The following is a 14,026-nucleotide window of genomic DNA, read 5'->3' as shown; positions in this document are numbered from 1 at the left end:
TCTTCGGTAGAGAAATATGACAGAGTAAGTAAAGGCAGATATGCTAGGGCTGAGGGTGCAAAGCCTTAGTAAGACTGGGAGCTAGGGACACCTCTTTTCCTCTCCAGTGCTCCACAGTAGTAAAGCGAAAAAGATCATATTGCTTTTAAGACTTCTGGTGAGGGACTGTTGTATGCTGAAGGAAGGGACTGTGTCAGGCAGAAAGAAATTTCACAACAAATAAGTGGGTTCCACTGGGGCAGGAGTGAAAGGACATTCAGGTGTAGATTAACAATTTCTGACTTTCACTCAGTTTGACATTTCCATGATAAAGAGAGGAGGTATTGCATCAACTCGGTACCAGATAAAAACAAAGCAGTCTTTGTAGAAATATCTCTAGTGGTGCCAGTCTCGTGATGACTGGCAAATGAAAATTTTCAGGCTTAGTGTCACTTTGAAGTAGCAAATTAGCAGTTAGCACTACAGATTTTTGTTTCCCAAAGACCACTAGAAGACTTGCTGTGTTGAAAGATAAAATGGAAAAGTTGGAGGTATAAGTAATGGTTCCTGTTGGTCCAAAGCTATAGTAGACTCGGTACTTTCCATGTGAATTTACTCCTTCACCGAGAGCTGCAGGGGCGAAGACAAGAAGATCCTTAGAAATTCACAGAAATGCTTGTTTTGGTGCTAAAGGAAAAGATACATGCACTCTGCCACAAAAAAACAGTTGCAAAGAACATGTCTTTGAAAGCAGCAATTCTAAAGAGTTTCTCATTTCATACATGTTTTTATCTGTAATTTTTCTTGTTATGTCACTTTTTTAATTTTAAATTGATATTAACAAAACATGAGTGTTGAGGACGTGTTTGTAGTATTGAGGAGTGTTTGTAATGAAAAGTAGAAATCGGGAAAAATTCTGTGACAGATATCACATGGTTTAAATTTCTTTCAGTGACATACTCTGCATTCATCCTGATTTGTATTTTGAGTTAAGTGTATTTTTGAGTTAAGTTTCATAGAATCATAGAATCATATAATGGTTTGGGACCTTAAAGATCATCTAGTTTCAACAGTTCCAACACTGCTGCCATGGCCAGGGACACCTCCCACTAGATCAGGCTGCTCAAGGACCCAATTAGCTTTGTTTCTCAAATACAGTCGAATTGAACTTTGAGGACTGAAAAATGTCATAGGGTGAGATCAAAGATAAGTGTCTAAATAGGACAGATACACCAGAGGGCAAACATAATAATCTTTTCACCTCTAAACTGCAGTGCTGATCAGACCTTAGATATAATAACTAGATGTTAAGCAGGTTCTGCCTGATGGGTGACCTACATGAAATGATTGCCTTAAACTCCTCTATGTAATTATTGTGTGAACATCTCCTGCAAAACATTTTGGATACCCTAACAGAGAGGCTGAAAGGAAAATCATAAAGACACACATCAGTGACTTGCAGTTGACCCTTAGAGACAGGTTCAGGAATTTATCATTAAGTAACCTTGTCAATTTCCTCCCTTTCTTCTAGCCTTGAATTCATATGGGGCACATTTCCAATATTAGTTCTTTTAAAATTTCTTTGTCATTGTTAAAATGCCACTACCCTCTCTTCCCACTCTACCTGGCATTTTGCCATCCTACCAGGATGTTATCTTAAACCATTATCTTGTTCAGCTTATGAGTATTTTTACAATGCATAGTCTTTTCCTGTTGCTATGGCAATCCTTTCTTGATGGTGAGGAAGCTGGAATTCAACAAGTCATTCTTTTCTAGAGTGTGACTTTCTGTGATTTTTTTAAAAAAAAAAAAAGTCAATAACCAAACCCAAGCAGATCATCAGTATAATTCCCTCCCTGTATTTTCCTCCCATCCATGTTATCTTAGTTCGTGTTAGACAGTCCAATTTGCCTTGGTTACATCAAAAAGAGTGTAGTAAGGAAGTAAAAAGGAGTCTGATCATTCAACAGTATTATTTAAAAATCACATGCCCCACCTTTCTAAACCCAGTGAATTACCTTTCTGGCATACATTTAAAAACAGAAGTTATAATTGCATGCTTTCAACTATATTAGCATTGTATTTTAATATCGATTACTGTAGCATATGTAAAAAAGCTTGTCACTAAGAGTTTTTTTTTTAAATATCTTTCAGTTCAAACTAGCTAAGATGGATGTCACTGGTCACTGACACCTTGCTCATTGTAGAGAAGCAAACAAAAGCCCAAACAGGTTATTATTTTTGTAGTAAATAAACTCCCACACCTAAAATGCTGTGTACTTAAAATGAGAAGATGCATATTTTTGAGGTGGGTTGATCAGTTTGTGAGTGTTTTTTTCTATGATAAAGGTTCTGCAGTTTACTAATAAAGTTTCATTTCCAAATTTTTCGTATTTATATAATAACTATAAAAGAAACCTATTGCATTTATGTACCCCTCCATTTTAGGTAAAATTGCTTACCAAACTACCTGTAGTACCTTTAGTAAAAGTAAGAGATGTCAGAAGAGGCAAGGTGCATACAACAGTTGACAAACCATGCTTTAGCTCCTCTGAACTGCCATGGCGCTATGTGGCTGTGAGATGCATTTATTCTGTATATGAACAGAATGGTATCTAGAGTATTGAACACAGCATTTAGTTGAACCGATGTTAACTTCTACATGTTAAGAATTAAATGGAGCAGGATTAAATGGTATGTCTGCATTGTTCTTCCAAGTGGTTTCACTTTTTTCTGACTTTACATATTTAAAGCCTAAAAGCTCTTTATTTTTTGAGAAGGTGAAAGGCATTGCCTTCTAAGAATCAGCAGCTTTCTTTAAAACCTATACTAAGCATCTCTAGCAAAACCATTATATGAAAACATCCAGCACCGTCATCAAGATTAAAACAGCTGCCTGCAGAATTAACTCCCCTTTTTTACAAATTCATCCCTCTTCCATTAACAAATGATGGCAGGGGAGTGGGAGGAGAGCAAAATACTGGTGTTATAATCTGTGCCTACCTAATTGGCCAAGTAGTTATCTTTGTCAAGCAAAAGCTAGTAGTCAATTTCTGGACTAAGAGAAAGTGTCCTTTGTGTTATCGGTGACAGTGCTGAAGGTCACCTTCGTGATTCAGAGGCAATCAGTTGGGCTGGCATCCCACTCTGTGACTGCTGGTACCCACATTTAAGAGGGCATAGCAGCAGCAGCAGATGTGCTGAAGTAATGTCAGATGCCCACTGGTGTGGATGTGGTTACTGAGATGGGAAGTAGCTCTTTGCCCTTGTCAAAGGTTTTTCATGAAGAGCACAGTGGGAAGGAAGGATCAAAGGCATTCCTTGTGGGGAAGGCAGGGGGTGAGTCAGCCCTTAAAATGGTCTTAACTTACAAACATGAACAAAAGGGTCCGATTCTTGCCACAGACACTAAAAGAGTGTGGACTAGTACATCCTGAGCTTAATGTCCTGTATGCATCAATGAATCCAACAGCAAGAGGATTAAAGTCAATGGTAGCATATGATGTGGTGTTCATTCTGTCCCTTAAGGGACAGCAGGGAAGCAAGGTCATTTCTCCAGGCAGGAAGGATGGAAGAGGGGCATTGCTTTTGTGTATGATGCAGCCTTACATGTTTAAATTCAGCCTCCTAGATGCTAGTAAAATTGGAAATGGATGTGAAGGCAGTTGTTAGAATAAAATGACATTCTTCCTTTTACAAGCACAGCAAACAGGATTAGTACCTCTACTGTAATCAGAGAATGATGCCAGATTCTCTCTTTGAAGTTACTGATCACTTGGAGTGGTTGGGGTTTTTTATTAACATAGCATGTAAAAATTGGGAGGCTCTTTGTCTGCCAGTAAGCTACTTTAATATTTATACTTCTTATACAAGAGGCAGAAGATGCACTTGCCATCTGCCTTACAGGCCAATAGATTATTCCACTGCCAGATTTTAGTGCACTTCTGTCATCAAGTTTACTCTGTTGAGAGTGACCAGCATTCATCCCCAATTCTCCCAAAATAAATATTGTCTCAAAAGTCTGTGGCCTTGACCTGAGTTGTTTGCAGACAAGAAGGCAGCACTTTTTTTTCGGACAAGGATTAAGTCAGAAACTTACAGTTCACGTTCTAAGCACAGAGTGTTTCTTGCAGGCATGAAGGTGAGTAGTAAACATTGCGATGCAACATTTTCTATTTTTCTCCTCCTAGCTGCCAACTAGGGAGTGCATCTGTCTGAAATTTGGCGTAATCAGTGCTTCATCCTTAAATGGTTTAATTATGGTGCTTGAATTGCTGTAAATTTCTCTATTGATTGTGAATAAAAATGCCTTTCTCAGTCTCATCTAGTTCCTTCACACAATTAGGCACAGCTTTCTCTTATCTTTAAGGATATATAATTACAGTATGAAATTTCTGACACTCTGTCTAGTGTATCAGACAGTTGACAGACTGCCAAGCTTGTAAGTTCTTCTGGCACTGGTTGAGAGACCAGCTTTGTAGCTATTTCCTAAGCAGTGATTTGAATGTTAATGCTGATACCTAATGTCAAGGCAAGAAGGTGGTAAATATTAAAAAGGGCATATTTTCCATAGTTGGCAAATACTGTATTTTTTACACAAGTGCTAACTTTATGTAGGAACATAGGGATGGCATAAATTAGGAAAAACTTGGAGGAAGCATTTAGATGCCTGAGCACTTCATGTGACTGCCTTCTTTTTCCTTTCCTTAGGCTGAAAAGCACTTCTCTTCCTGTTCAGGAGGTTATTCTAGCCTACAGTCAGGTCATTACAGCTATTAAAGTCTATTTTAGCTTTACAGTCTCCAGTCTGACCCATTTGTCATCTTCCTATCCACACCTTTCTTTTTTCATAAGTGGATGAATGCTGAAAGTGCAGAACCTGATCTTCTTGTTCATATCCTGGCTGTAAGAAGCCCTTTCTTCCAATGACCTCGATAAATAAAGATATTTTTTCCTCCTTTTTTATAGCTGTCATAAGTTTACAGACTTGTTTGCTATTCCCGTTAGGTTTGATTTTTTTTTGGTTTTGGTTTTTTTTGTTTCTTTCAAGTATTCCCTGAGGGTTCGTTGTCAGCAATTAGCTATAAACAGCTAGGCTTTGATCAGCACTTAACTCTACTGTTCCTTTGAGAGCACCAAAGCGTTTCATATTCTACATTAATTATAAAAGGAAGTATTTGTTTGACTTCTTTAACAGGTGAAATGTAAGCTCTGCTCATAAAATTTTCATGAAAGTGATAGCTTAGACCAGCATGACTTAATCCACTAGCAGTTCTTGTCAAGTCATAGTGAGGCTCAAATGTTTCTACCAGGAGTTAAAAGACAGATGAGTTTAGGTCTTTGATGGATGGCAGTGCTCTAATGTGCTGCAAATCAGTTGAAAATTTGGCAGAGCAAAGGTTCAAAATACTACTTCTGAGACAGCACTTGGTGAAGTTCAAACTGCAGATAAACACAACTCAAAAGTGATCCCAGATGTCTACTGTCCTTTTGAAATAAGGAACAAAATTCTGTAGTGTGCCGGTTACTAAATTTAGAAGTGTTCTGGTCTTGTCTTCCCACCAATTGTACAATTACTTGTTTCTATGCCAAAGAAAGTGTAGAAGTTACTCTTGGGAAATGACTCTAGAAAGGGAATAATCATCTAACCCCTTCCAACTGACAGTGCAGGAATGTGTTCTCTGTTTTATAGGTCATCCAGAACTGATTTCTGGGAGTTAAAGTAGTGAAGATGGGTCTCCACAAGTTTTTCTGACATTTGCTAGGAAGACTGCTTTTTTTGAGACCAAAAGAAAGAATAATGTACTGCCTTCTTGGAGCAAGCCATTTGTAAAACTCCATTTCCTCCTCTGCTTAGGAGTCTGGACAGCATAGTTTACGTGCAGAAGGAAATCAAAGGGCTACTAACACAGCCCATTCAGGAACAACTGATTGATTGACTGATTGGGTTGTCGACTCTCGTGTCTAGTGATGAGAATTTGTATTGTCCCAGTTTATTGACCATGGAATATTCAGTGAATTTTCCCTGAATGCTACTATTGTTCATTGTTGGCATTTCCACTGTTCAGTCCAAAATTCATGCTGTTTTTAACAGAAACATCCAACTATTATTTATTCTATTATCCCCACTTAATTTCCCACACTGTCCTAGGCATTTGCATACAGAAGGGCTGTTCAGAGGACAGTGTTTCTATTAAGCCATCATTTCAGAGAATTCTTTAATTTCTACTCATTTCACATTGGAATAAAAAGATACGATTGGAGAGTTTTCACACCAAAAATTGAACACAGGTTTTGTGTTTTCCATCATCTTTGTGCATGTCTTTTGCTTTCTCAATAGAATTTACCACTTGAGATTCAGTGAAAAATTCTCAGGGAAAAAAAAATGCAATGTTTCAGAATGGTTTCGATCTAAGAGAATATACCTGACAAAACTTAGTTTAAATAATTAGTCCAAATATCACTAATGTGTTGGAGGACTTTTTTGTCATTTATGACTATTTTTTTCTGGGTTTATTTCCTCTGTATCCTTCCTAGCCAAGAAGGTTGAAAAGGACTGAAGAAATTAGTGGAATTTTTATTCAAATTTGTGAATTTCATGTTCCAGATAATTTGCATTGTTGGTAACAGAGGGAAGAAGATGATATTTTATAAGTGAAAAGCCCTAATTTTTCCTCTGAACTGCACGTCTTTTCTGGTACTTTCAGAATTGCAATGTGGGTGTACTTTTTCCAATGGCCTTTAACCCATGCCAGAAAAATTAAGTGCGTGATTGTGAAGATTTCTGTTTCGATAAGGACAGAAAAATGGTTCATATTATACTTGTAACCCACTAATGCTGCACTTGAAGAATCACTAAAAATTCAGGTAGTAATGTTTGAGCCCATATACCATGCTAGAATAAAAGTTGCTTTTTATGAACAAAATGGTTAATAATATCATTTAAATATTTTGTGGTTGAATAAGTGTGGGTAGGTATTGTTTTGTAAACTTGGAAGCATTTAATATTAAAAATATTCATATTAAAAAGTAACTTCAGCTAAATTCGCAGTTCTACTTCAAATAAACTCTGTTAGGGTTTAATGTTAGACAGTCCTCTGTCAGCATCTGCTTTCAAATGCCTTTTCTAGGCTACTTTTCTAGTAGCAGTAGTTTTCTTCCTTTCTCTGTTTTCAGCTTGGAGATGTAGGGGAAAAAAATAGATGGATTAATTTGGAAAACAAACAAACAAACAAAACCAGGAACTGTCAATACAAATTTTGCCCTGGCAGCACAAAAAAGCATTTTTAATATTGTTTCAGATTTTTGTCTTCTTTTTCTGCATTGCTGTAATTTACTTGTCATGGGAGCTCGTCACAGAGCCACACTCAGAAGGAGAGAAATAGGTGGGACAGGCACAGGGTTAACAGTTGGATTCAATGATCTTAAAAATCTTTTCCAGCCTAAATGATTCTATGATTCCTTTGTATTCCATGGTGTATTTTAACTAACAGTAGAAAAGTTCAGTTAAAAAATTTGCTTCCAGTGGCTTATATGTAACAGTCCTGGTACCGTGTGTCAAAATGAGATTGGTCTTTTACTTTGTATTCTCTGTACTGCTCTCTAGCTGAAAAGTCTTCCCTTTGGTTTTGCGTTTCCCCTTGCCTTTCCTTAGTAGCCTTTTGATTATTTCTCCGCCCATACCTCTTTCTGGACCACTTTTCCACATTATTTTGCATTTCGTTTTTGTGAATTTGCAAAAGGTTTTTATGTGGGAACCATTGTAAAATGTCTCCCTCTGAAAATGACAGATGCAAAATCATGCCTACTATAATGAAACAAAATTATTTTTCACTCTATTTAATCAACCACATCTGTCATCTTTAATATCTAATCCTAATTATGGTCTCTTTATCCAGTCCTATCTCCCCTTTCATTTCAGCGAGCACTGCTCGCTGCATCCTTTCACATAAGCTATCTTCAGGATGATCATGTTTGAAAACAAACCTGATGGCCTGCTGGGGGAGGACAGAGTGAAAATATCAGCGTTGCATAGTTTGGATTCTGGAAAGGAACCAGGTGAAGTGATGTTTCTAAGCTACAGATAAGCTTAGCATTTCATAGAATCATAGAATAGAATACTAGAATCACGAAGTTGGAAAGGACCCACTGGATCATCAAGTCCAACCATTCCTAACACTCCCTTAAACCATGTCCCTAAGCACTTCACCAACCCGTTCCTTAAACACCTCCAGGGAAGGTGACTCAACCACCTCCCTGGGCAGCCTTTTCCAGTGCCCGATGACTCTTTCCGTGAAGAATTTTTTTCTGATATCCAGCCTGAACCTCCCCTGGCAGAGCTTCAGGCCATTCCCCCTTGTCCTGTCCTCTGTCACTTGGGAGAAGAGGGCAGCTCCCTCCTCTCCCACAACCTCCTTTTAGGTAGTTGTAGAGAGTAATAAGGTCTCCCCTCAGCCACCTCTTCTCGAGGCTAAACAACCCCAGCTCTCTCAGCCACTCCTCGTAAGACTTGTTGTCCGGCCCCCTCACCAGCTTCGTTGCTCTTCTCTGGACACACTCCAGAGCCTCAGCATCCTTCTTGTGGTGAGGGGCCCAGAACTGAACACAGTACTCAAGGTGCGGTCTCACCAGTGCCGAGTACAGAGGGAGAATAACCTCCCTGGACCTGCTGGTCACACCGTTTCTGATACAAGCCAAGATGCCATTGGCCTTCTTGGCCACCTGGGCACACTGCTGGCTCATGTTCAGTCGGCTGTCAACCATTACTCCCAGGTCCTTCTCCTCTGTACAGCTCTCCAGCCACTCTTCCCCCAGTCTGTAGCACTGCATAGGGTTGTTGTGCCCCAATTGCAGGACCCAGCATTTGGCCTTGTTAAACCTCATGCCATTGGCCTCATCCCAGCAGTCCAGCCTGTTAAGATCTCTTTGCAGAGCCTCCCTACCCTCCAGCAGATACACACTTCCACCCAGCTTAGTGTCATCTGCAAACTTGCTGAGGGTGCACTCAATGCCTTCATCCAGGTCATTAATAAAGACATTGAACAGGGCTGGACCCAGTACTGAGCCCTGAGGAACCCCACTTGTAACTGCCCTCTAGCTGGAGTTAACTCCATTTACCACCACTCTCTGGGCCCAGCCATCCAACCAGTTTTCACCCAGGAGAGTGTGCGCCCATCCAGGCCAGAGGCAGACAGTTTCTGAAGCAGAATGCTCTGAGAAGCTGTGTCAAAGGCTTTACTGAAGTCCAAGAAGACTACATCCACAGCCTTTCCCCCATCCAGTAGTGGGGTCACTTTGTCATAGAAGGCAATCAGGTTAGTTTGGCAAGATCTGCCTTTTGTAAACCCATGTTGACTGGGCCTGATCACCCAGTTCTCTTGCATGTGCTTCATGATAGCACTCAAGATTACCTGTTCCATGACTTTCCCCGGCACTGAGGTCAGACTGACAGGCCTGTAGTTCCCTGGATCCTCCCTGCAACCCTTCTTGTAGATGGACACAACATTAGCCAGCCTCCAGTCTAGTGGAACTTCCCCAGTCAGCCAGAACCGCTGGAAGATGAAAGAAAGGGGTTTAGAAAGGACATCCGTCAGCTCCTTCAATACTCTTGGGTGGATAAGTTCATGTTACAGTTCTGTCCATCCCTGCACTAACTGTAGGCTTTAGGAAAATATCTGCTCAAGAGAAACCTAGGAAAAATTCAGAAGAATCTCCTAAGGTAAGGAAACCTTCACAGTACAGTCCCCAGACTGGACAGACATCCTCTGTAGACCAGGTAATAAAGAAAAACTGAATAGCCCTATTCGGCACTTCAGCTAACAAATAGGTAGCATAGTATGTAGACCAAAACTCCTGCTGTATCATCTCCTTACCCACCTTAAGTGATATCCATAACCTACTTGCTGTCTGCGAGGGCTTTGCAGGGTAACTGCAAAGAGTAACTGCAGCTCTGTGGCACCTATTTGCTGTCAGCAAGTCATGATTTGAAGTTGTCGGGGTGCAAGTATCAGGCAGTACAAAAGGGCTTGCTGAGACATGCAGGTAGAATTAATATCACAGTGATAATGGAAAAGTCTGAACAGAAAAGAGGTGTTCCCTGCTGCAACAGAGAAATGAAGGCACTCACTTGCTCATTAGCAACTCACTATGTACTCCATCTGCATATGGCGAGCTAGTTATTATACCACTGTGATTTTGATTCCCATGGAACGAGTCACTAGTAATAGTCATATGAGAATGTTTTCGAGTTACTCTTTACAGCCTGTGAATGGCATTCTATAGTCTTCTGTGCTTTTACCAGAGTATGAGTATTACTGTTGCCCCTTTGTTAGTCTCTTTTAGTATGTTTTTTCCTCATTTAGTTCCTGAATTCCAGCAGCAATGGAAAAATTATCTTGTTAGTTGTCTTCTTGATGAAGTTGCTGAATATTGCCAAAGAATGTGACCATAGTAAGGTCTGAGATGAATCACCACATGTTTGTATGACGTAACTACTGTCAGAAATACCTGTGCTTGGTGTCTGTTGTAGACAGTACTCTGTTGTTAAGCTCACCTTGGAGGTCAAGGAATGTGCCCTCCAACGTTCTCTTCTGCCAAACTGCTGTGGCAGGAGTTAGCCTTTTGCAGTTCTTAGACCCTCGTCTGTAACTATTTCTGATTATTTGAGAAGCTGCTGTTGCTGCTGTCCAGAAGAATTTCAAGGTACCTTTCACCTAAGAGAAAGTAGTGAGTTCTTTTCCTCCTCCTCTGCCTGCCTGCAGTAATACAGTTAGTAAAAAAACTGGAATAGACACTTCTGCAGCAAAAGGTTTGGCTGAGATTTTAGACACAAATTTTCAGTTCAAAAAAAAACCCCGTAATATAAAAGCAGGTTTCCCACTGGCACAAGAATAAGAGAACAGGAATTCCTTGATTATGGTGATAATATCTGCCAACACTGCTGTAGGTGCTTTGGAAAAAAGATTCATGAGATTCTAAATTCCTTTTTATTACAGCACTCCTGGTTCTCCAGCAGTTGCAGCAGGGCACAACTTATGGTATATACAGTCCGGTCTTATGGTGAGCTCTTGTTGCAGGTTGTACCCTGCCCCTAGACACATGTTCCTATTTCCTCTTTGTTAGAGATGAGAGTCTCAGACAGAGTCACATCTGCTGGCTGGTCAATGGACATCTCTGCCTGAGCGTATATGATGGCTAGATGCAAGAAAAGCAGCCTTGGACAGAGAGAGCAAGGCCAGTCCTAGGAGGAACTCTCAGACAAGATCAAGGATGTATCTTCATGCTTCATGTTCTTCATTATCCTACAGTGTATTTTGGTGTCTGTTGAATATCATAAGCTGTTGTCTTCCATCTGCCAGGAATCTCTAGTAGCATAGCTATTGTCAAGTGATAGCTTGGGAGATCGTGCCACCACGGAGGCCTTCCTCTTTCTTCACACATCTGTAGTGCCATGGTCCTTGAAACTACTTTTGAAAAGAGGATAAAATATACTCTTCAGTTGTAAGGGAAGGGGGAACTGTGACCATTGCTGATTTTAAGATTTTTTTGTGTGGGGATGCAGGAGAGTATCCAAACCAAGTAGCAAGTGGTAGGACTTGTTAACTGCCTGTGATATTGCTCCTATGGCAAGGGCCCTCCTTTTGGGTTAGAATGGAAGAGGGCAATTTCCTCGCAATTTGGCAAATTGATGCTTTTCTGTATAGTGTCATTTGGCTTTAGGATTTTCCTGGAGGTGCAGAGCAGGCAGGTTTAAAGTTAGGGTTTATTTTCCCACTGCCAGCCCTTCCCTTTCAGTGCTGCAAGGATAATATTATGGATGTTGTGCCAAAATGCCTCTACAGGAAACATTCATGGTCCTGCACAGTAAGTCTTCTGTGGAGCAAAATCCACTGATATGCAAGCAGATATTTATCTTTTATATTTTTTAGCTTGGTTTGTTTCAGGGAGGTGCAGAAATGCTGTTTTCAGAAGCCAGAGCACCACCAAATGTCAAAGATACAAGTGCTGCTGGCAGAAACTGCTCACCAAGCCCCCTCCACTGGGCTGAGAAATTCTTGTTTGTCTCGCAGGCAACCAGCCAAAAACTAGCTGCTCAACACACAGCTGGTTCAACTCTCCCCCAGAGTAGGCACACAGCAGGCTACTCTAGCCCCTAACCTCTTTTCAGGCTGCGTGGCTAGCTGAAGCCATTCATTCTTTTGTGCAGCTGCTTCAAAATTCAAAAAGAACTTCATTATGGAATTTACTCCATGCTAACAGAAAGCCAGTTGAATTCCCTTAGCTAGTTTTTGGGTAAAGTGAATGCATCACAGGCTTGTAAAGGCAACAGATTAATACAGTATCACCTAATCCATCAAGCAAGGAAAATATAGCTGGATTTTCAATACTGACCTAAGAAGTAACTCATATCTTTGATTATTTTAACTGTCTCCAGTTAAATACTTACAACATTTTCTCTACTTCAAAATCAATGCGATAGTCCAGTAGTAAAGAAGGCAATGATTACAATCACTCACCTAGCTCCCTGGGCTTGCTTAGTCACTGCAGTGTCTAGTTGCTATATCTGACTATAAAGAAAATGTTGACGATAGGTTTAATTCAAAATTTATGAAATTGCCTTTGAAAAGCCTCTGTGAATTTTTCTGGAGGTTAAAACTAAGACCACCATCCAAATTCTACCTTAAGCCTCTACCACCTCCTCCATCCAGCTCTTTTTCAAGGAGTCTCTCCTTTTTAGCTCGCTGGCAGGTGAGCGCTGGTGCCTGAGTGTTTCCTCTTCCCACCTGTCTAGAGGAGCCTTTCCTCTCCCATGGGCTCTCCTACCTGCCATGCCTCAGCTTCTCCAACTCACAGTCTTGCATCCTACCTCCAAGGCACCTGCAGCAGTGGCTGAGCTGCCATGTTGTGCTTTCTTCTAGAGTAGCAAAGGTGCTGGCACTCGCTCTTTTGGATAACTGCTCTACAGCTCTACAGAAAATGCAAACCCTCGCTTACCTTAGGCTGTGCCAAGCTGCGAAAGGGATGGCAGCTTTTCTTTTAAAGAGCTTGCAGTTATACTCAATGGCGGTCGCAAAGTCCTAGAAGCTTCTGAAGCCGTTTGTGGAGAGCAGTGACAAAGGCAAAAGCTCCATAATAATATGTACAATCACACAGGTTTGAAAGAAAGTTTTTGGTTTGGTTTTGTGGTAAAGAAACTTACTGAATATATGTTAGAAAGATAACAAAATTGTGTCCTCTATTAACAGCAATGCTTACTGATGTTAACCTCCTTTATTTTATTTTTATTTTTATTTTTGTTAAGAGGAGGAAGGAAGTTCTGAGGAATTACATAATAAAGATTTTTTTTTCTTTTCTTCTTCTTTGGATAAATATCTAGGGATCACAATTTACATTGTATCTAAGGATGTTGAATGTATTTCTGAACTACTGTGTGAAGTTTCACTGCTATTGCAACATAAATGTTTAATTTCTTATTTACAGCCAGTGCTGATTTCCCTTACAACGGTCAAGCTATAGGAGATGGAGTTAACAGGAACTCTGCCATTATTGGAGGTAGGAAACATGTCTGCTTTTCTAAGATACTTTACAGAATGACATTGATGGCTAAATTGCAGTTGGTAAGGTATTCAAGCTGTTTGGAAGGAGCTCACTATGTGGGAAAACTACAACTGAACAAAGTTAAATAGAAATTTGTTTAAGTCCATTCAGGCACATTGTCCTAATGAAATGGTTTGTTCTCATATAATTTGTCACCTCAGATTCAGTTTTAACCAGTCAATGTACTGATATTCATAGTCTATGTATTAAGTATCCACATAGGGGTCTGCTTTGCAGTAGCTGATTATGTTAACAGAGTAATTAATTTATAAGGCAAGGATTCTTTTCCGATCACACCTCATTCAACATGAATCTATATCAAACATTTTTTCTTGACAAAAATGCCCCATGATCCTGCCTTGCTTTTAGGAGCTAATTCTGCTACAACCTAAATGCCACGGAGTCCCATTCAGTGTGACAGGTGATGTTAATCTAAGACCAGAATTGGAAC

The 14,026-nt window shown here is 40.1% G+C and overlaps 1 protein-coding gene across 1 annotated transcript in view; it reads left to right on the top strand.

Moving 5' to 3' along the window:
- CNTNAP2 (contactin associated protein 2) overlaps nt 1-14,026 on the top strand; it is a 1,069,322-nt gene that overhangs the window by 1,043,292 nt on the left and 12,004 nt on the right. Inside the window, exon 23 of the mRNA XM_009568467.2 lies at nt 13,459-13,530. Coding sequence (XP_009566762.1) covers nt 13,459-13,530 — 72 coding nt within the window. The remainder of the gene's footprint in view (nt 1-13,458; nt 13,531-14,026) is intronic.

The sequence above is a fragment of the Cuculus canorus genome, chromosome 2, assembly GCF_017976375.1.
Source record: "Cuculus canorus isolate bCucCan1 chromosome 2, bCucCan1.pri, whole genome shotgun sequence".
Lineage (NCBI taxonomy): Eukaryota > Metazoa > Chordata > Aves > Cuculiformes > Cuculidae > Cuculus > Cuculus canorus.
Note: the sequence above shows the minus strand (reverse complement) of the source record. Positions and strands in the feature narration are given on the sequence as shown.